General features: G+C 33.4%; 2 protein-coding genes across 3 annotated transcripts; one reads left to right on the top strand and one right to left on the bottom strand.

The window, feature by feature from the left end:
* Window positions 1-16,023: 16,023 nt before the first annotated feature.
* Window positions 16,024-19,694, top strand: LOC118033193 (fatty acyl-CoA reductase 2, chloroplastic). Of its 2 annotated transcripts, XM_035038087.2 has the most exons (9): window positions 16,024-16,319; window positions 16,432-16,535; window positions 16,646-16,845; window positions 17,029-17,129; window positions 17,228-17,438; window positions 18,314-18,475; window positions 18,597-18,672; window positions 18,763-19,169; window positions 19,393-19,694. In XM_035038087.2, the coding sequence occupies exons 1-9, from the start codon at window positions 16,217-16,219 to the stop codon at window positions 19,553-19,555; spliced, it is 1,527 nt and encodes a 508-aa protein (XP_034893978.1). In that variant the 5' UTR covers window positions 16,024-16,216; the 3' UTR covers window positions 19,556-19,694. The 2 variants fall into 2 exon arrangements, with proteins under 2 accessions (XP_034893978.1, XP_034893979.1); XM_035038088.2 differs by lacking the exon at window positions 16,024-16,319 and having other exon boundaries at window positions 16,642-16,845.
* A 364-nt stretch (window positions 19,695-20,058) lies between these two features.
* On the bottom strand, window positions 20,059-21,072 carry LOC118033201 (strigolactones hydrolase CXE15). The gene has a single exon (XM_035038096.1). It carries the CDS (start codon window positions 21,070-21,072, stop codon window positions 20,059-20,061), a length of 1,014 nt encoding a protein of 337 aa, XP_034893987.1.
* Window positions 21,073-23,013: the final 1,941 nt, after the last annotated feature.

Here is a 23,013-nt window from a genome sequence, read left to right as displayed (position 1 = left end):
ATGATATAATTTTTTATCAAATAAATGAAGATGATGAGATTCAAACTCATGACGATTTGGTTATCAAAGCTCTAATACTATATTAAATAATCATCTTAACTCAATAACTTAAATTATTAGATCAGATCTTAAAATATGATTTATATTATTCTTTAATAGTAGATAATAACATATATTAGCTAGTATCTTAATTTTGAGTTTATATTTCATATAGACTATCAAGTTTCAGTCTTTCCGTAATAATATATAATTACAAACATGCATGCATGATTATAATTAAAATCCCTTTATAAATGGTAAAGATTTTGCTATCCAAAATACTTGAATTGCAAGCAAATTGCAAATGAATCGCTTGCTATATCCTTAAAAACTGACGTGATGCGATTTATTTGTGATTTTATGCTAGAGAAGTAATGCAGTCGGAAGAGAGTTTATTAAAACTCAAAATCATCAATATTAAAAATATCATAATTATTAAGAGATATTTAAAATATTTTATTATTATTTATACTTATCAAAAAACAATTACAATTTTTTATATAGAAAAAAAAATATAAAGTTCTATTAATACTACTGAATAGAAAAATAAAAAATAGAAAGAAATTATATCCTTCAAATAAAAAAACCAGAAAAAGCTAATAATATTAAATAGAAAAATAAAAATATTTGAAAAATAAATTTTCTAAACTAAAAATAACTAAAAGATTTTTTTCCCCAAAAAACTTAAATAATTTTTTCTTAGATTGAAAAAAACTCATCATCATCAAGTTCAGATATCAATAAAACACTCTCCTCTACCACAAACAATTTTTAGATGTACAAGCCGCTCGATCATGGATCTCTGACATCCTTGAGCAGATCTGTTGAGAATGAGAACAAGAAAATAAAGAACTCAAACGCAGGACTGGATTAAATAATCTCATTCTTTATTAAATAACAATGGCTATTACATAACCTTACACAAATAACTAACTAAAATAGCTAAAAAACAGCTCACGTCTATAACAACATGGTAGGTGCATCAAGAAAGAGTTAAAATAAAAAATTCCTAAAGAAGGTGTGAAAGCTGTGAACAACTTCCTAAAGACTTGGGCCGACGCGCACCACCAGTTTGTAAGTATGCTTCACCGAGCGTCGGAAGTACCGAGCCGGCGCTTAAGGTTCTGCCGTTTTCGTGAAAGTAGATGCCTTATTGTTTTTTTTCCAACTTTTCTCTTTGTTCTTTCTGAGTTTTTCCTTTTCTGAGAAGTAGGGTTGGCTGTATTCATATGTCTTGTATGGCTCTTCTGGTGTCGATATTCGTGTTAATTTTCATGCATAGTCTCACTTTATATGGAGCTTAAAGTTTTTGGATTCATCTGCTTGTTTCCAAAAGAAAAAAAAAAAAAAAACATGATAAATAATTTTCTACATTCTATCTCTAGTGATGACAACTTATGGTGTTTTTTTATTTTTATTTTTTTTCTTTGACAGATTTTATGGTGTTTTGGAGTTTAATAGGTTTTTTAGAATCTCAATTTCAAGCTGCATCTTCTTACCCTATATGAGCTTTTCATGGCTATAGATCAAATCTAATAATAATCGTGCAATCTCATTTGTGATATTTATTTATATAGCCTTATTCACTGTCTCTCTCTCCTCAGTTTCACTTTCACCGCTCTTGGAAAAAAATGAGGGACTAAAAGGCAACAAATATAAAATAGGAGGACTAAAACAAAGACTGAAAACATCGTAAAATAAAGTTACTATTTAGTCCTTAAAAGTAAAAAAACAACAAAATTACTACCGAATGAACAGGGCTATGTTTTTGTATGAACCGTGCTCAATAAACAGTGTAATGTGTGTGAACATTAATACAATCAACAATGACTGGAACATTAACTGTAAAATCACATTAATTCTCTTTTAATATATTAGTTAATCTTCACATCATTATTTATTAAATATCATAATCATTTTTCTATGTAAAATGGACTATTATCCTATAATATTCAATTGCCATAAGAAAATTGATAGACATGGGCCTGGAAATTAAATTAGGGATGGCCATATGTTATAGTACAAATTCAGGGAAATAAAGCCCTCACTGAAGGTAAAGGACATGTCAATAATTAGATGCAAGTTTTGAGATTGTTGGCTTGTAATTTAACTTGATGCTAAACACAAGTTGCTTCAATCTCTGCCAAACCCTATGTCTTATTCCGATACAAATACACCAACACTCCATTTTTTAGATCTTGTATTTAGTATTGTGATATATAGTGTTTTTTGTAAAGTATTTTTTATTTAAAAATATATTAAAATATTTTTTTTAATTTTTAACATATCAAAACTATATATAAAAAAATATTTTAAAAATATCAACTAATTAAATCCTTTTTCTTATATGAAATACACTTTCTACACTCTAAAAACTATCTAAATCAATAAAAAAAAAAACAAAACAACAAAACAACAAATTTATATTTTTTGTCATGTATTCGACACATGATATGAGATAGATTTCATTTCATGTTCAATTATTAAAGAAATAGCACTCACTTTCAAGATGCCTGTCTGCATAATACACTTTATTTAGAGGCCACCGCCAAAGTGTTTTTTTTTTTTTTTTTTTTTTTTTTAACACAGCCAACGTAACTGTTTCAATTTTTATTTTTATTTTTTGAAATAGAACATTTTAAAGTTATCGTGCTTTCATTTAGTAAATGTCTGTTGCTTTCTGAAATATCTGGTTAATTCATTTCATGTTTGAGAATCGCAATATTCTTAAACTGTATTGTTTTGTCAAAATAATTTCATCATATACTATTTCACCATTTATTTTTATTTTTTTGTGTTAACTACCCAATTATCCCATCTACAAATATTTGCCTTTGTATTTTAGTGTAAGTTACTAGTCATTTAACATGCGCTTAGCTACGGGTTATAATTTATTTTTAAAAAAACATTAGATATACTAGTTGCTTCAATGTGCTTTTTTGCATAAAAAACTAAAGTGTAAATTGAAAAGCCTATACAAGCAAGATCAAGATATTTCATAATATAAAATGAGATATCCATCCGACTGCTGTAGACACCTGGCATTAGGGTTGTCATGCCTTGGGCGCTAAAGCCAGACCCGCGCATCTAACTGCAGAACTAGGCGAGTAGGTCTGCAAGCCTGCGTGCCTGGGTATGCATGTCTGTGCACCTAGGAACTACAAAACCACACATTGGATGTAGACCCTTACACCTAGGTCTCTTCTGACCTATGCCTAGGGTCTACAAAACCTCTGAGGAATTGCAAACCCGTGCTGCTGGGTCTACAGACCTTACAAAGAAATAAAATAAAATAAATAAAATAAAAAATATAATTATTATTGTTATTATTATCATTAATAATGTTTTTTAAAAAATTATTACTATAAATAATAATAAAAGTTTAATATTATTATTAATATGATAAATATTATTATTTGTATTCTAAATATTATTTATTTTATTATAATTAAAAGTATTAATATTAAAAATATACAATATACTAAAAAAGATCGGTGCTCCTATTACTGTTTACCCTAGACATAAAGCACTGTGGATTGGAGCACTGTAATGACAGAACTGCTCTCATCACCGAGAGTTGCAAAGATGGCAGAGGGAGGGTAGAGTTATTTTTTCGACAAAGCTGCTCTTGCAACAAAGAATTGCAAAGATGGCAGGGGGAGGGTGGAGTTATTTTCTCATTGGGATCCATTTGATATTGAAATGATGGTTTGAGAAAAAACAATTAGTTCAAATTTTGATGGGCATAATGAGGCTGCAGACACTTGGTGCTAAGGTTGCTATGCTCTGGGCGCTAGGGCTAGACCCGCACACCTAGATACAAACCCATGCGAGCGGGTTTGCAAGCACGCATACCCAGGTCTACAGACCTGCGTGCTGGATGTAGACCCACATGCCTAGGCCTCTTCTAACCTGCGTATTGGGTCTATAGACCCCCTGAGAGGTTCCAGACCTGTGCGGCTGGGTCTGCATACCTTATAGAGAAGAAAAATAAAAAAATATCATTATTTTGATTATAATTAATATTATTAATATAATTATCGCACGTGTGCGGCGTCGCAGTGATTGTCCACTTTCAGGTATATGTTGGGTAATCAGGAAAATAGGGTAGACAGGGAATTCTCGTCTTTTATCCGCGAAAAGTGGGAATGGGAGTCACCATCTAGTATTTTAGTCATTAGAAATCCTAACTGGTCTTACGGATCAAGTACGAGGTCTGGTTGCGTAAAGGGAAGGTATTAGCACCTCACATATGCTCTACCTAAGGTAAATTGCATTGTTTAATTATCTAATAAAACTAAGGTCTTATTGTGTTTTCTAGTTGTTAGTCTGACAAAGGTTTTAGAAAAGTTCTTCTCAGTAACCCTAACTGGTCTTAGGGATCAGGTACGAGGTCTAGTTGCATAAAAAGAAGGTATTAGCACTTCAAATATGGTCTACCTAAGGTAAGCTGCATTGTAAGTTTTATAAAAATAAACAGAACTGAACTTTCAAAACTGACTTTCTCATAACTTGATTGATCTGAAACTCTATCTTTATAGCAATTCTCTTCAACCAGGAACTAATAATAAAAAACTATACAACTTTGTTATTTTGAGATCCCAATCTAGCAGTCTTCTAAATTATGTCTTTGGTTGGGTTAACCTAGAATCCCATTTAGCGATTCCCTTTAACTAGAACCTAAAACTGTTCTTTCTAATGGCAAGGTTTGAACTTTCTTCTTCTTTTTTTCTTTTGAGAATTTTCTAATGGTAGGGTTTTTCTCATTTTTCTTCCAATGTTAAGATAATGTTAGTAGTTCGGTCAACTTGAGATCCCATCTGGTGATCTCTTTTAACCAGAACCAAAGTTGGTTTTTAGCTTGATCAACTTAAAATCTCATCTGATGACTCTCTCTTTAACAAAAGCTAAATTTAATGTATGGTTGAGTTAACTTGAGATCCCATCTAGCGATCTTCTTTAACCAGAACTAAAATTTTATGTGCAGCTCGGTCAACCTGAAATCTCATCTAGCGATTCGCTTTGACGAAAGATCAAATTTGTGTTATAGTTGGGTTAACCAATATCTCATCTGACAATCTTCTTTAACTAAAGTCTATTTGTGTGTAGCTCGATTAACCTGAAATTTCTTCTGACGACTCCCTTTAACCAAAGCTAAATTTCATGTATGGTTGAGTTAACCTGAGATCCCTTCTAGCGACCTCCTTTAATCGGAACCAAAATTCTATGTGTGGTTGGGTTGACCTACAATCCCTTGTGACGACCTCCGTTAACTAGAACCAAAGTCTATATGTGGTTGAGTTAACTTGAAATCCCATTTGGATATTCCCTTAAAACTAAACTAAAATCTTTGTGTGGTTGAGTTAACATGAGATCCCATTTAGCGATCTTCTTTAACCAGAACCAAAGTCGGTGTGCAGCTCGGTCAACCTGAAATCTTTTTTGACAACTCCCTTTAACTAAAACTAAAATCTGTGTTGGTTTGGTTAACTTGGGATCTTTTCTGGTAGCTTCCTTTAACCAAAATTAAAATTCTATGTGAAACTATACTATTTTTCTTGAATTAATTAAAATTAAGTAGATATCTTATTCACTTTCTTTCTTTATATTATAATTTTTTTTTCTAATGTAAAATTATTAAAATGGATGCAATTTAAAAGGGTGATATAACGATGATATATAAAATGTTTACGCATCAATAAAATTTAAGTTTGGTTTGAATTTTTTTTTAAGTTAAATTAAGTTTTAATAAGGACACTGTATCGTGAATTTAACTTATTGGATAAAACAAAATTTTGATTTATTTTTTTTAAAAAAAACATGGCCTTGGCTAGTGGCAGTGGACATGATTTGATTTTTGTTTGTTTATTTGTTTCTCGAGTAGACGTTAAATCTTGAGATATTTTTAAAGAGAATTACATTAGTGATAATTACATGCAGCCCTCTTCTTGTTTCATGAGTCCAACATGGAGTGAGTTTACATATCATATAAAAACATCCAGCAATAAATATAAATTCAGCAAATTTGTATGGGTATTAAGCATAAACACCATGAAAGAGAAAACAAACGAACATGGGACTAGCTGCCAGTGCAATTGACCCAAATAGCAGCTTGCCATGAAGCTAGTTAATATTATTAATCATGCATGGAGAGATTTTGTGGAGCTCAACCTCATTTCCACTCATCTTCCCGTCACCTTAACCTGCAATCCACCTTTCATCCTTAGTGTCAAGGACAACAAATGCTCCGGGCAGTTTTCCTTGTTCTGCACATCAATCTCAAATCGCTCAATCACTGATGCTGCAATGGATTTCATCCATGTCTTTCCCCAGACACATTCTTGGCCCATCATGGAATACAGGAAACTTGAATGGACTCTCTTGCCTGTACATTCCGTTCTCTAGCCATCTTTCAGGAACAAAATCGCGGCAATTCTTGCCCCAGATACTCTCCATCCTTCCCATGGCATACGTGTGATATGTTACAAACCATTTCTTTCCCACAAATGTACCGTCTGACATGTCAAATAACCATCTCAACCCAATAGCTTAAGCTGTTAAGTGAGGCTCCAGGATATGATTTATATTATTCTCTAACACACCCCCTCAAGTGAAAGCCTTTTGAGCTTGAAACTTGCACAGGTCCATATTACCTTGTGCTTAATTTTATCAAATAAATAGGGATGGTGAGATTCGAACTCGTGACCACTAGGTCATCAAGGATCTGATACCATGTCAAAGAACCATCTCAACCCAATAGCTTAAGCTGTTAAGTGAGGTTTCAGGATATGATTTATATTATTCTCTAACATGGCAGTACATCATCACTTTGGCAAGCTTTAATTTGTATCCACTGGCAATGGTGGATACAATCAGTGTCTCTGAAATAGCTGCCTGCAAATAATGCATGTCTCGGAGCTCTTCAAAACTGTAAGTATCACCAAGATTTTTTCCGTTGCTTGACCGAATCGTTTCAAGCTCCTTTAATATGTTCCGCTCTACATCCGGGTTTAATGATAGTAGCCAAAAGAACCAACTCAAAGCAGAGGATGTGGTGTCCCGGCCTGCCAGAATAAAGCTTATGACAATATCTCTGAGAAATTCAGTTGAATTCCCATCCTTCTCTATAAACCGTGATAGGAAATCTTCATCATTCTTTTCTGTTTTTTTGCTCCATTCTAGACCGTATCATCTCGTCCGCAAATTCATGGACAATTTTAACTGATTCTCTCAATGTTTTCTCTGTCCCAACATTGAAAAATCTGTTAATTTTCCAAAAAATTGGAAGAACATACATGAATCTCCCAGAGCTAAGTGTGGCAGCATCTTCAAACGCACGCATAAACTCACCACCACTGGTCCCATCACCGCCAAGACAAGCAGGATCAACATTAAACGCCACTTTACATATATTATCAAATGCAAACCTTTCCAATATGTCTTGCAAATCCAACACCTGCTTTGTTTTCGAAGCTTTGGCAAGAATGGGAACTAACCTTTGAAGAATCTCAAACTTAAATCAAAACAAAGAGAGATACAGATGAATGAACAATAATCCTTTGTTTTCCTTAATCTTCGGTATGTACAATGATTGTCTATTTAAGCACAAACGTTTATAACTGTATCCTATACTGTATCCTATACTTTAGCTATTCAAAACTCAAAAATACAATCACAGTTGTAACAGAGTTGTTGCTGCAAGATAATAGGGATAGTTATCATGGTTTGACCGAGTGTATCTTAGGATCAGATTTATCTTCAACAAAATCAGATTTATCTTCAATACGCCCCCTCAACCGAATGGGCAAATCTTGAACATGAAGGTTGGCACGTAGAAGCTGGAAACGAGCAGAGGACAATGGCTTTGTTAATAAATCAGCAAGTTGATGCTTTGTAGAGAGAAATGAGACCTGAAGTTTATTTGCCAAGACTTGATCCAGTACATAGTGAAAATCAATTTCAATATGTTTAGTTCTTGCATAGAAGAGGGGATTAGAGGACAAATATGTTGCACCAATATTATCACACCATAACTGTGGACTGGTTGGCAGAGGGAACCGTAGATCATGCAGAATGGATTGTATCCAATTTAATTCAGCCGCTGTGTTGGACAAAGATTTGTATTCGGATTCTGTACTGCTGCGAGCAACAGTTTGTTGTTGTTTACAACTCCAACTGATAAGATTAGATCCATGAAAAATACTGTATGCATGAAGAGAATGGTCTGATACACTTGTGAAATGAAGACCATAAGCCACCGTATGTTTGAGATACCTAAGAATTCTTTTAACAACTTGCCAATGTGGATCTTTAGGTTGATGCATGAATTTGCTGACACGGTGGACTGCGAAAGCAATATCCGAGCAAGTGAAACCCAAGTAATGTAAAGCACCAAGGTGCTTCTGTAAAGTTGTGGATCAGAAAAATCAGCACCTTCAAACTTGGATATGTTGCACATTGTACTCATAGGAGTTGTACATGGCTTGGCTTCATGCATATCAACTTTCTGTAACAAGTTGGCAACATACTTACGTTGAGTGAGAAAGAGATTAGGTCCCTCAAACAGTGCCTCCACACCAAGAAAATATGACAGAATGCCTAAGTCTTTGACAGGAAATACATCACCAAGCCGCTGAATAAAGATATTAATTTAAGTTGAAGAGGATCCAGTGATGATTATATCATCAACATATATAAGGATGAAGATATAGAAGGTGGGTTGATGAAGTGTGAATAAAGATGTATCTGCTTTAGAACCAACAAATCCCAGCTGCTGCAATATTTCTGTTAGGCGAGAAAACCAGGCTCGCGGTGCTTGTTTAAGACCATATAAGCTCTTCTTAAGACGACACACATGATGAGGAAAGTCAGGATGAACATAGCCTGGAGGTTGTTGCATATAAACTTCCTCCTGAAGGTGGCCATGTAAGAATGCATTTTGTATATTGATTTGACGAATGGTCCATTGACGTGTAATTGCTAAAGATAATACTAAGCGTATAGTATTTGCTTTAACCACTGGACTAAAAGTTTCCGTGAATTCCAGACCTGGTTGTTGATGGTAACCTTTGGCTACTAGTCGCGCTTTGAAACGCTCAATACTGCCGTCAGCATTGCGTTTGACACGAAACACCTATTTACTTCCAATAATGTTTATACCTTGTGTAGGAGAGACAAGATCCCATGTGCCATTGGTTATAAGGGCGTTGAACTCAAGGTTCATTGCATCACGCCAGTGGCGATGTTTGTTAGCTTCTGAGAAGCAAGAAGGTTCTGCATCAGAGGAAACATGATTAGTTAAGAAACAGTGATGGAGTGGGTACCGTGTTATACCAACATAAGGGGTCTTTGGCTTGAGTGATTGTGTTTGGGATCTAGTAATCATCCGGCGTGGCAACAGATTGTCACTGGAAAGTGGAGATTCTGCAATAACATTGAAGCGCGGAGAAGTGTCCCTTACTGGCGCAGGATGACCATCTGAACAAGTTAGAGTATTCGGAATATTCAAAGGACCCTGATGCAGTGGAATGAGATGAGTGATTGGTGGAGTAATGGAACATGAATTGGATCCTGATTAATTGTTAGGAATACTCGTTTGATTTAAGGAGGGGGGTAAATGAGAAGTGTGTGTGGAAAGAGTAGATGGTGAGGAGTCTTTTTGATAAGGAAACAAAGACTCGTAAAAAATAACATGACGGGAAACATATAATTTACCTGAAGCTAAATCGAGACATTTATAGCCCTGGTGTGAAAGACTGTATCCAAGAAAAATATAAGTTTTTGAACGAAAATCAATTTTATGTTTGTTATAAGGACGCAAGTTCGGCCAGCATGCACATCCAAAAACACGTAGAAACAAATAGTTGAGTTTTTTATGATAAGCCATTTCAAAAGGTGATTTGTTGTTAATGACTTTAGAGGGAAGACGATTGATTAAATACGTTGCAGTTAAAAAGGCGTCTTCCCAATATGGTTGAGGTAAATTTGAGTGAGCTAGTAAGGCTAAGCCCATTTCAACAATTTGACGATGTCGACGTTCAACAGAACCCATTTGTTCATGTGTATAAGGACATGATATACGATGTTGAATCCCACATGATTTGAAATAATTATTTAAACTTCGATACTCGCCCCTCCAATCCGTTTGAATTGCTTTAATTTTTAAATCAAAATGTCATTCAACATATTTTTGAAATTGAATAAAGATAGGTTCAACATCTGATTTTAATTTTAAAGGAAATATCCAAATAAATTTGGTGAAAGCATCCAAAAAACAAACATAATATCGAGATCCATAAGTAGAAATGACCGAGCTAGGCCCCCATACATCAGAATAAATTAATTCAAGAGGCCTTAAAACAGTTGAAATAGAAGCAGAAAAGGGTAAATTATGGCTTTTAGCCATTGCACACTCAGGACAAATATTATGTCTCATAGTAGAGCTAACAGGTAAATTATTATTGTGCAGAACATGTTTAATAGTACCATAGGAGGCATGACCAAGACGGCGATGCCAATGTTGGATAGAGATCCGAACACCAAGAAATGCAGATGGAAGGCTGTGTTGAAGTGGTGAAGAGAACGAATAGAGACCATCAGACATAAAGCCTTTATGTAGGACGTTCCCCGAGTAATCCTTAATAAAAAAAACAAACTATGAAACTCAAAATAAACATTATTGTCTTGAGCAAATTTTTGAACAGATAAAAGATTTTTGGTAATTTGTGGTACGACAAGAATGTTATTAAGAACAAAAGAAGAAGAAGAGGTAGATAAAGATACAGTTCCAGTATGAGTGATTTTCAAACCTGAACCATCTCCAATGCAAATTTGATCATTGCTAGAAAAATCAGTACTTTGGATATTCAGATTACTCATATTGTTAGTCAGATGGTGAGTCGCGCTAGTGTCAGGATGCCACTCTTGTTCATATAATTGCTGCTGAGACCTGTGAGAGGCAAGATTGGCTTGAGGACGTGAACGTGGTGGTGGGGTTTGGAAGTTTGGATCAAAACACTTCCAGCAACGAGAAGCTATGTGACCAGGGGTGTCACATAATTGACATAAAATAGGATTATTACCACGGTAATTGCCACGAGGAGCAATAAATTGAGGACGCCCCCTGCCTTGAGGAGCAGAGAATTTGTTTCGGTTCTTGCCTCCAGAATAATATTGTTGGCGACTTGCAATATTGGCTGAAGCCATGGGAATAGATAAGGTCTGATTGTGATGCTGAATGCGAGCTTCACATGTGAGGAGCATAGAGAAAAGCTCGTCCAAAGTTAGAGAATTATCTCGGTGAGAGATCATTGAAATAAGAGTATCATATTCAGGACCAAGACCAGCAAGCAAATAAGTGATAATGTCATCACAGTTCAACGATTGAACAACAATTGCTAAGTCATTAGTAAGACGTTTGATAGTTATAAAGTATTCAGTTGCTGATTGATTTCCTTTCCGTAGAGTGGAAAGTTGGGAGCGAACATGAACTGCTTGAGCACGGGATTGTGATGCAAAAGCAGAACTAAAAGATAGCCGAACAGCAGCAGAGGTGCTACAATGAGCAACTTGAGCAAGCACTTCATCAGAGAGAGAAGAATTGATGCAGCTAAGAATAAGATTATCTTGAGTTTCCCAAATATCATAAGCCGGATTGGAAATGGTAGAGCCATCAGAGAGAGTGATGGTCTTTAAAGGTTCCTAAATAGTGCCATCAACATAACAATATACTTTTTGACCTTTGAGGTATGGTAACATGGTAGCTTTCCAGGTAGGATAATTCAACCGTGTGAGTTTGGTAAGGTGAATGAGAGAAGATGGATTAAAGATGGGAAGATGATTTGCAGTATTAGGAGAAGCTGAAGAGGTTTGAGAGACAGACATTTTTGAAGAAGGATTTAGACGTGAGTCTTTAAAAAAGCTCTGATACCATGAAGAATCTCAAACTTAAATCAAAACAGAGAGAGATACAGATGAATGAACAATAATCCTTTGTTTTCCTTAATCTTCAGTATGTACAATGATTGTCTATTTAAGCACAAACGTTTATAACTGTATCCTATACTTTAGCTATTCAAAACTCAAAAATACAATCACAGTTGTAACAGAGTTGTTGCTGAGCAGTGGCGGAGCCAGAGTTTTTTCAATGAGGGGGCAAATTATTAACAAATACTAAATTATATAGATATACATTAGAAATCAATTCAAAGCATATATACTAATTCATATCAAGTAAAATTAATTTAAAAATACTTTTAAAATAAAAAACTTACATTATAATTGTTCTCTTCGAGTTTTTATATTTTGAAATCGCTTCATAATAGCTTCATTATCAATCTTATCGAAGATATCTTTCTCAATGTATACAACCAAACTATCATTCATCCACTTATCTCCCTTTCTATTCCGTAATCTACTCTTAACAATATGCATAGCAGAAAAAACTCTCTCAACTGTAGCAGTTGCAACTGGTAGAAGTAATGATAATTTGATAAGCATATATACTAATGGAAATATCAAATTCTTCTTTGTTTTTACCATTTTCTCTGTAAGACTAGCAATACCTTCAATACCAGAGAACTCATCATCACCACGTAGATCAATAATATACGTATCAAGTTGGTCACCAAGTACCATAATATACGTATCATCATCACCACGTGGATTATTTTTTTATCATCATTAGTGTCTACATAATAATTAACACAACTACATAATAATTCACTGTTAAATAAAAATCAGTTGAGTTACACAATAATTCTAAATCTTTCATATGAAATTCATATCAAAATACACATTAATTCATCAAAATCAAAACCTATTTCAATTCATATCTATATAAATATAATAAGTATGTTGATTAAATTATACTTAATTATTTCTAGATATTTAATTGAAAAGCAATGCCTAGTGTATGTGTAAGAGAAACAATTCTTGAAAAACATGCTTTCTACTTGATATTTTACTTACAAACAAGTCATATGAAAATATTAAATTTCAATAAACTACTCTGTCAATGCAAGAGATGTCAAGAATAATGGTTTTGCATGAATATTAATTTATTCCTTTATAATAAGAAAAGAAATATTTAATTGATTAAATTAGTAGATTTAAACATTTATTTTGAACATATTTATATCAAAACCCATAAATTATCATGAACCCTAATATTTTTAATAGCTAATTATAAAAGAATAAAATTAAAATTAAACAATGAAATAAATAAAGAAAATTTACCTAAAATATAAAGTAAAAGGCAAAAAAGATTAATTACTTACCTATACTTGATAAGAAATTTTATATACGAGAGAGGCAAAGAACAACAGCTCATGAAAAAAACAACGCGGCAAAAGCAAGGAACAAAAAATACTCTTTGATAGCTAGGTATTCCATATTTTAAAGATGGTACCATCAATTTAATATGGAAACAAAAGGAAAAAAGGAAAAAAATTGTGCAGGTACGTTTTTTAAGAGCTGTTTATATATATATTATATTATATTATATTATATTAGAAGCCTACAAATCTACAATTATAAACAATGCAGGTACGTTTCCTTTTTCCTTCCCTGCAGTGAATTCCCTAAACTAATATATTATTAAAAAAAAAAAAAAAAATTAAGGGGGCAATTGGCCCTTTTTGTCCCCACGTGGCTCCGCCACTGTTGCTGAGTTGTTGCTGCAAGATAATAGGGATAGTTAACATGGTTTGACCGAGTGGATCTTAGAATCAGATTTATCTTCAACAGAATCAGATTTATCTTCAATAACCTTGTCGAAATTTCAACCTCAACATTATCCATGACAAAATTTTGGAGTGAGTTTGTATTGAACGCATAGCTTGCAGTTTTCCTCTGGACTCTCCATAGCTCTCCATCCGAGTGAAAGATTCCTCTACCGAGGAAGTCTCCAAGAAGGTTGATAAACCGGTCTCCTTTCGGGTAGTTCTCAAAGTTCGTCTTGAGAATATACTCAACATTCAAAGGGTTTGCAGTGATGATGTAATGGACTTTTCCAGGACGGTGAAAGACAGCAGTGTTGGTGGGGCAATGACTGAGTGTTTATGTAGTCCACTCAAGGAACCGGTGTCGATTTCTTAAGAAATCCAGTAAGGCCCCTACCATGGGATAAACCTTGAAGCCCTTGTTGGCAGGTTTCTTCTTTGAAGGGAAGAGAGCGTAGAGGGAAAGAAAGAAGAGTATCAGAAGAATTTGAAGCGACAAGACTTCCATGGTTAGAAACGTGAGAGTGAACGCGGCAGCAATAGATTTTCAAGAAGACATATGAGTTGTGGTGGGTGGTCGCTTACTGGCAACTTGAAGATACGTGTTTTATGTTAGGCTTTATAAGAGTATCTCCCAGTGTTATATTAAAGCATCTTCAATGCTAGATACTGTTTTAAAAAGGTCCAATGGTAATAAAAAGTTTTTATTTATTTATATGCACTTTAGTATTAAAAATTTATTTAAAAGAGTCAATTTTATTTTAATATATTTGACATGTAACTATTTTAATAATTTGGTATGATTTAGTTGGTTTAATGATTTTAAAAATAAATTTAATATTAAATAATAAAATTAAAAAGAAAAAAAAATAACCTAGAATCTAAATTTGACACTGGTGTGAAAAAAAATACTTAAATTAACTTGAATGAATTTACCAAAATTTATAAAATTAAGCCTAAGTATGATGAGGCGACTCGTTTTCTAATATATTTATTTTTTTGTTAAATTCAGCTGATCTAAGCAATTTACATCTGAAACCATACCAGATCTAAGGCATTGTATCATTTACTGACAGACATCATACTCAAACGATTTAAATCTAGCCACGAAAACAATAACATAAAGAAAAATACCCCGATGGAGAACCGTCATGCCCGCGCATATATATATATATATATATATATATATATATATATATATATATATATATATATATATATATATATATATATTTTTTTTAATTTGTGTTTCCTTAATATTTTAATTGTCTTTTCTCACAATTGAAGTTGACAATACTGCATAGGGATGCGGATGAATTGCAACCAATACGAAAAGACACTTAATTTTTTTAAAAATTTTTCTATCTAATTGCTTATCTTTTTTTCTTTGTGTTTGATGTCGCTATAAGTAATTATTGACAAGATAATTCTTATCTTGTAGTGTAACAACGCAAATACCCATTATATTTATATGATTGGTAGTATGATAACAATTATTTTTTAAATAATTTTTTTGTACTAAAATATATATTATTGATATTTTTTTTATTTGTAAAAAATTATTTTTAACACCAGCACATCAAAACGATTCAAAACATATAAATCATATTAAATTTTAATAAAAAAATTAAAAATCTTTTAGGAATACGGTTTCAAACCCGTTCCAAAACAGTATCTAAATAAAGCACACAACCTCTTAGAAATATTAGAAGCAGAAGCACATCCTCTTAATTATTTGATCTAATAATCCATAATATTTGCAAAACTTCCCTCGATTAATGCCTATTCATAAAATCTATAATCTCATCAATTATCTTCTTTGACTCCATATCTATAAAAATAATTAATTTTAATATCAATAAGTTTACACTAATGGTCTGGTTTTTAGATCTAAGGTAATATTTTGTATTTAATATTGTAAAGCAAATATTTTTTTTAAAATTATTTATTATTTAAAAATATATTAAAATAATATTTTTATTTTCGGCATATCAATACTATAAAAAGTATTTAAAAATATAAATTAATTAAATGTTTTTTTATGTGAAATACACTCTTGGCACTGTCAAAAACTATCTAAGTCAATAAAAAAACAAAACAACTGATTTATATTTTGGTCATGTATTCGACACATGATATGAGATAGATTTGATGTTCAATTATTAAAGTAAAGGAATAATTATTAAAGTAAAGACCCCACCAGCACCGGCGAAAGGATTCTGAAATCACACCTATTCGTTTGGTACAATTTTGTTGTTTTCATATTGGAACTTTAGGAATTAATTCTGCAAACCAATGGGAATTTACTAATTAATCTAAACATAATGTATTGAGTGCAATCCATCCTCCTCCAAACCTGCTGTAAGTTCGAGGCACATTTTTCTCAGCCAAGCTTCAAAAACACTAACGCAATAGCATCGCCTTGTTGCTAAGAATCCAAGAGGACAAATCACTCCATGGATCAAGGATCACCACCACCATGTGATGGTATTGGCATTGTCGAGTTTCTTCAAGGAAAGAACTATTTCATCACAGGGGCAACTGGGTTTCTTGGAAAAGGTAATTAATGGACCTAGCATTAATCATTTTCTCCCCCTCGTTTTTTAATCTCTTAATTTTATATGCTCTCTTGATAAGTGTTTTCAATCTCTCTCTCTCTCTCTCTTTTTAGCTTTGGTTGAAAAGATGTTGAGAGGAATTCCTGATGTGGGAAAGTTGTTTCTCTTGATCAAGGGGAAAGACAAGGAAGCTACAATGAAGAGATTGAAAAGTGAAGTATGTTTTGTATACCATTAATTTCTTGTTTAACCAAATTAAACTTTCAATCCCCAAACTCTTGATTTATTTCCAATAGAAGTACTCTTGACTTGCTCTATTTTAGTTAGATCATAAATGCAGAAGTTTTCAAGATCCTTAAAGCAATTCATGGAAGTTCATACGAAGCCTTTATGATGAGCAAGCTGGTTCCAGTGTGTGGGGATGTTTGCTCAGCAAATCTAGGGATTGATGCTGACACAACTAATGAAATTGCCAAAGAAATTGATGTGATTATCAACTCAGCAGCCAAGACAACTTGGGATACAAGGTAAAGTTTTCTTAATTTTGTGTCTAGTAAAGTGTAATTAAGAAATTGAGTACCATGTAAAGTATGGCCTTATCTTCCAAGCCATCCAAGTTGTTCACTATTTTTTTTTTCTTTTTAATTTCACATGTTACTGTAGCAAATTTAGTTTAACTTTGATATACTTACATGAACATGAATACGTAGGTACGATGTTGCTATCAACATAAACACGAAAGGGCCTGCTCGTGTCCTGGAATTTGGGAAGAAATGCAAGAAACTCGGACTTTTCTTGCATGTATCATCTGGTGCGTACAAATGGAGATCAACAGCCTCATTTGATTATTCTTATAATCTTATTAATAGCTGGATCAAGGGGGTAAATACCATATTGTCTATTACACAGCTTATGTTAATGGGACAAGACAAGGAGTATTCTTTGAGAAGCCTTTCTGCTTGGAACCAAGGACTGCAAGGAGAGACACAATCACCTCAAAAGCTCAAGAAATCTCCGTCCCCTTTCTGGATATCGATGCTGAAATCAAGTTGGCTTCTGTTGCAGTCGAATCTATTGACAGAAATGCAGATCGAATCATGAGAGATTTGGGAATGGAAAGGTATTGATTTAATCCCTTTGAGCACCTACTTATGTTTGTGTCAAATTGGCAGTCGAGCCCCAGTGACGCAAAATCCATCAATCCAACCCTATATTCATTAGATTTAGGCAGTGGATGAGCCCAGTTAGACATTCAATTTCTCCATTAAACCCCACTGAGATGCAATATAATATTTATCTGTTAACTGTCACTAAAATGAGGACTATAATACTGAGTCCTTTAATTGGATGAAGACATGTGAAAATTGATAGTCCTCAACTTGAAAAGGTAAATCAATTAATATTGAAGAACATTAAAGTACGTATAAGATTAGACTATTCGAAAATTGATATTAGTTTCGGAATAAAAATTTTCTAAATTTAATCTCAATTAATTTTTTTAAAAATTATACCAAGTTGGGGAAAAAAATAAAAAATATATATTAAATTAAGGTTAAATATTTTTTATGGGTAAGTGATTTGTTAATAATTTTATTCAAATATACATAATTATAACAACTATAATAACACATAAAAAAAAAAAAAGTATAGCCATATAGTGGAATTACTAAATAATTAATTGTATACGAATAATCGAATGACTAAAATTATATCATCCCGCAATGCTGGGCATACAACTATTTAAAATACGTAGAAGATTAACCCCTGCAATGCAGAGCACACAAGTACTTAAAGCATGTAGAAGGTTTGCAACTTGATATACATGACCATTGAAGAAAGTAAAAAAGGAATCATTTTTAGGACCTCATGCATCCATATAGAGTCATAACTAAGAAGTTCTTACATGACAGATAATATCAGATCATGAATTTTCTTACAAAAACATGAATAAAACATATAGGACTGTTCTTAAGTCACTACTGGTTGTTCATATAGGGCGAGAATCCATGGATGGTGCAGCACTTATGAAATGACCAAGGCAATGGGAGAGATGCTAATAGATAGCATGAGATCAAGCATACCTACTGTCATCATCCGTCCAAGCTTGATCGAGAGCACCTACAGAGAACCTTTTCCCGGATGGATCCAAGGATACAAGTATGCTTCCATTTTTTGACATTCTGTTGTCCCTAAGTAATATTACTCCACTTGTGTATTTCTAATCAGTTCTTAAGTGCTCCATGAGTCAATTTCTTGATTTGTAACGAGAAAACAACAGGGTGCCAATCTTAGCAGCTTATGGACAGTGTCAGCTGCCAGGTTTTGTCGGAGACCCTGATACAATTGCAGATACTGTAAGTGTGTGTGTGTGTGTGTGTGTGTGTTCTCCAACCCAGGTTAGTTTTTTGTTCTTTTTCGTATTTTGATAACAATATTGATTGTAGGTTCCTATGGACATGGTAGTGAATGCAACTTTGACAGCCTTAGCAAAGCATGGGATTGATGGAAAACCAGAACTACATGTTTACCACGTCGCGACATCCGTGGCAAATCCGCATTCGTTTAAAGATGCCTTCAACTACGCATATGATTATTTCTCTTCCTCACCATTGTTAGACTCAAAAGGGAAGAAGATTGCTATCCGTCCCATGAAGTTTTTGGTCTCGATGGATACCTTTACCGATTTCATAAGGAATGAAGTAGCGCAACGAAGTGGACTTACACCTGATGATAATGTGTACATGTCGGATCCCAAGCGGTATCTTCGAATGCAAGTGGCATGTTTCGAGACGGTGCATAGATTTATGCGGATTGCTAATTTATACAGGGCCTATATGTTTTATAAAGGAAGGTAAGGGCTTTACTTTCACTTAATCATATACTAATGTCAAGATTAATCCTGTCATGGGACTTCACATGAGCATATTTAAAACAAGTTTCTTACAGAACCGTTCTACTTTTAAAAGTTTGAAAGAAAATGCTGAACTTATTAGCAAAACAGAACGAGGCTTTTGTTTTGATTTGATGTTAAAAGCTAGCCAAAGTATGGGAATTAATCTATGGTTTCTCGTCAGGTTCGATGTTACAAACACGAAGAGATTGATTGAAGACATGTCCAGTGAAGAGAGGAAGAAGTTCAATTTCGATATAGAAAGCATAAATTGGGAGCATTACATCAAAAAGCGTTCACATTCCTGGTGTGAGAAAGCATCTTCTGAGACAGCCTCCTGCTGCTAAACTGTAGTATATTCGATGAAGGGTAATAAGCAAATTTCCCAACATTTTTATCTCCACTGCACTAAAGATCCTAAACAATTAATTCCTTGCTGTAGTGTTACCTTGAAGGCTTAATTAAACAAAATCGTTTAAATAGGAACAGAGTGGGATCGAATCTATATATATATATATATATTGGCCTTTGGAGCCATGAAGTAAGAGATTGTTAGGTTAGAATTAAGAAATTATGAGGATAATATTGCAATAGGCTTTTTTTTTCAAAAAAAATAAAATAATGTAAATTGTATTTCACGAAAAATCGCCAATTATCCTATAATATTCACTTGCCAAAAATAAATTCATCAAATAACATGTTGAATGATTTTCAATTCAAAAACAGGAAAAGATCAAGCAGCAATACTAAAAAGATGGAGTTGCTAGGCATTTTTGCAACTAGTAACATGGCAAAATGACCATGTAGCAATGAAATTGGAAGCGAAAACATCATATGATCAATACCCTGATCAGCTCCTATTGATAAAACTTACAATCACCTCAATCATCTTATTAGTTTGGGTAGCTATCTCTGGATCCATGTCAATGGCAAGCTTATTAAACTGGAAGCTGTGACTCATTCCATAATTCATAAAAACCTCTACTTCTTTGCCAGCTTTCTTCATCTCCTCGCAATATTCCAATTCATAGTCTCGAAGCAAATCCATCTCCGCCACCATAACGAGCATAGGTGGAAGTTTCAGAGTGGTTAGTGGTGGTGCTTGAGGACCTATTGGCCACACAATCGGGTGCTCCCCAGTGCTACCAATAGGCACGGCCAATGACGTGAACTTCTTCATCATTTCTCTTGTTGATAATGGATTTTCAGGTATTTCCAAATATGACTTACACGGCTTGTCCGATATGAAGCCAGGTTGTATGGCTATCCCGCCTCCTAGCTTTAAAGGCTCAATATCATCGAACCCTGCTTGAGCTGCAACTTGATGCACTAAATTCCCACCGGAGCTATCCCCGACCAGAAACACTCGATTAAAATCAGCATAGCTCGTGAGCCATTGATCGGATAATTCGCCGCGAGCATTGGCACGGAGCCAGAGCAACGCAGCATAAGAATCCTCGACGGCAACTGGGAGCCGATGTTCGGGGGCCAGCCTGAAGTAGACGGAGACCAAGACAGCTTGAACCGAGCTCACCAGTCGTGTACAGAAGTGGTAGTATAAGCTCCAGTCAGGCTGGCATATGCAATAGCCGCCGCCGTGAAGATGAAGGATCAAGGGTATCTTAGCTTTGGTCTGGACATTGCTTTTCATTTCTGGGACATAAATTCGGACTGCAAGGCCTGTTTTTGGATCGATAATTTGATCACGAACAGCCACCCCATTTATGAATTCTTCGTGGGGTGAGACTGGTTTCAACAAGGGCTCCATCTCTGGTGTACCCGTCCAAGTTCGGTCCACAGTTCCATCCTCGAAAACTCGAATCCAACCAGGAACTTCATCGACAATTTTCTTGTTGGAAGCCATGGCTAGGACAGCTTCCTTTCCGAATGTTGTTATCGGAATCGTTATGGCTGGTAGCGTAGGATGGATGTGTCCTTTATAAGGGGAGTGGGCTGGTTTTCTACTTGCCGGTCAACCACTCTCACCATGATTTCTCGATAGACTTAATTCATCATAATCTAACTTTAAATGTTTTAAATCATTATGCATTTTAATTTTAAAAGGGATAAATCTGGTACCAATGTGCTCTTCTAATAATTAACATCAAGATTGTTATGCGTGTATATAGGTGTGAGATACAATATTATTATTGGTATAATTATATTTGTTAAATTCGGTATGCCCTAGTGAGTTTAGTCGAAAACTTGAAATACATAATTTTATATGGGTTGATATTCTAATAAAACCGGATAATTATTGACTTGATAATATTTAATTGGTGAATTTTTAATTATTTAATTTATTTAAGTAAATTTAATTCTAACATGTTAAGATGAACACTAATTTTTTAATTCAGATTAGTGAAACAATTCATGTAATAATTCAACTCTTTTTTTAATTAGTTTGGTTTTCGATCAACTATGGATACAATAAGCATTCAAATTCTGTCAGTTTCTTAAAATAAAATCAAAAAGATGTAATTTTTATAATGAATTATAAAACAGAGCTTAATGCAAAAATATGAGAGTGTCTCCACACCACATGCCAACCCACTCTAAGCCAAAACTGTGTTTGGTGTTACACAAACGTTAACTTTGTGGAGCCCACTAGACGGATATAACAAAGAAATCCCCGGCCCTCTTGAAGGACAAGCTTTGTAGGTGGCATCGTGAACCGTATTACAGCATGTTTAACGGCAAATAACTTTTGATACTGAATACATGTTAAAGATATTTTTTTATTTTTTAAAAATTATTTTTTAACATTAATATATTAAAATAATTCAAAATATATAAACCGTATTAAATTTTAACAAAAAAATTTTGAATTTTTTTAAAAACACGATTTTCAACCGCGTTTCCAAATAATGCCTTAATTTCTCGAGTGGTGTTGTGTTTTTTATTTCTTAATGACTGCGAGCTGTTTATTTTTATGACTTGAAAATATTTTTTTTAAATGAAATGTTTTATTTTTATTTTAAATTATTTTTTTATGTTTTTAAATTATGCTAATATTAAAAATAATTTTTTTTTTAAATGTTATTTTAATAAATTTAGAAACAAAAAATAATTTTAAAAATAATTGTTATTATGTTACTAAATGATTTCTTATTCAAATATTTGATTGAGCAAGAAGAAAAAAAAAATCCTAATTAAGTATTATCATATTCAATTGTTAATTATTATGACTTTTTCTTAAAAAAAATTATTTTTTTATGTGATATCAGAGTTTAGTATTTAAGCAAATCAAAAGCTCTAACAAAAAGAACGTTCATTGGCTTTTTGGTGAAATAGCCGAGTCTTAATTGCAGAGATAATTTATTTTTCGATTTTCACTTTCAAGCATGCATGGATACGAAAAACGTTTTGTTTGACTTGAAAAAAGAGAGAGAGAGAAAACATAATGCTTCTTACATTTGTGTAATAATTAGTCTATAATTTTATTAGAGTTGATTCAATATCTAACCTAGAAAATATAGCTTGGGTTATTGGATTATTCTATCTGTGGATTAACCTAGTTTAATTATTTTTTATCAAAATAATTTTATTTATTTATTTTAATTATTGGTATTCACTTATCAAATTTGATTTGGTTACTTTATCGGATCAATTAACAAATTAATAGTCTTTGTAATTTAGATTAAAACTCAATGTAGATTAAGTTTTATATCAATTTCTTAAGCCCTAGTTAATTTTAGGAATTAGTGAAAGTAAAAAGACTAAAAGCTAGATAAAGTTATTTCTATTTTTTAGTTTATTTTAGATTCAATGATTTAGGTTTAATAAGCACGATGGTGCATGAGAG

This window comes from Populus alba, chromosome 16, assembly GCF_005239225.2.
Source record: "Populus alba chromosome 16, ASM523922v2, whole genome shotgun sequence".
Classification (NCBI taxonomy): Eukaryota; Viridiplantae; Streptophyta; class Magnoliopsida; order Malpighiales; family Salicaceae; genus Populus; species Populus alba.
This window is presented reverse-complemented; position numbering and strand designations above follow the sequence as displayed.

Coding starts and splice junctions, on each gene's coding strand:
- LOC118033193 (XM_035038087.2), top strand. CDS start 16,217: ATGGATCAAGGATCACCACCACCATGTGATGGTATTGGCATTGTCGAG. Junction 18,476..18,596: donor GGATGGATCCAAGGATACAA/GTATGCTTCCAT, acceptor AGAAAACAACAG/GGTGCCAATCTTAGCAGCTT. Junction 18,673..18,762: donor CTGATACAATTGCAGATACT/GTAAGTGTGTGT, acceptor TATTGATTGTAG/GTTCCTATGGACATGGTAGT.
- LOC118033201 (XM_035038096.1), bottom strand. CDS start 21,072: ATGGCTTCCAACAAGAAAATTGTCGATGAAGTTCCTGGTTGGATTCGA.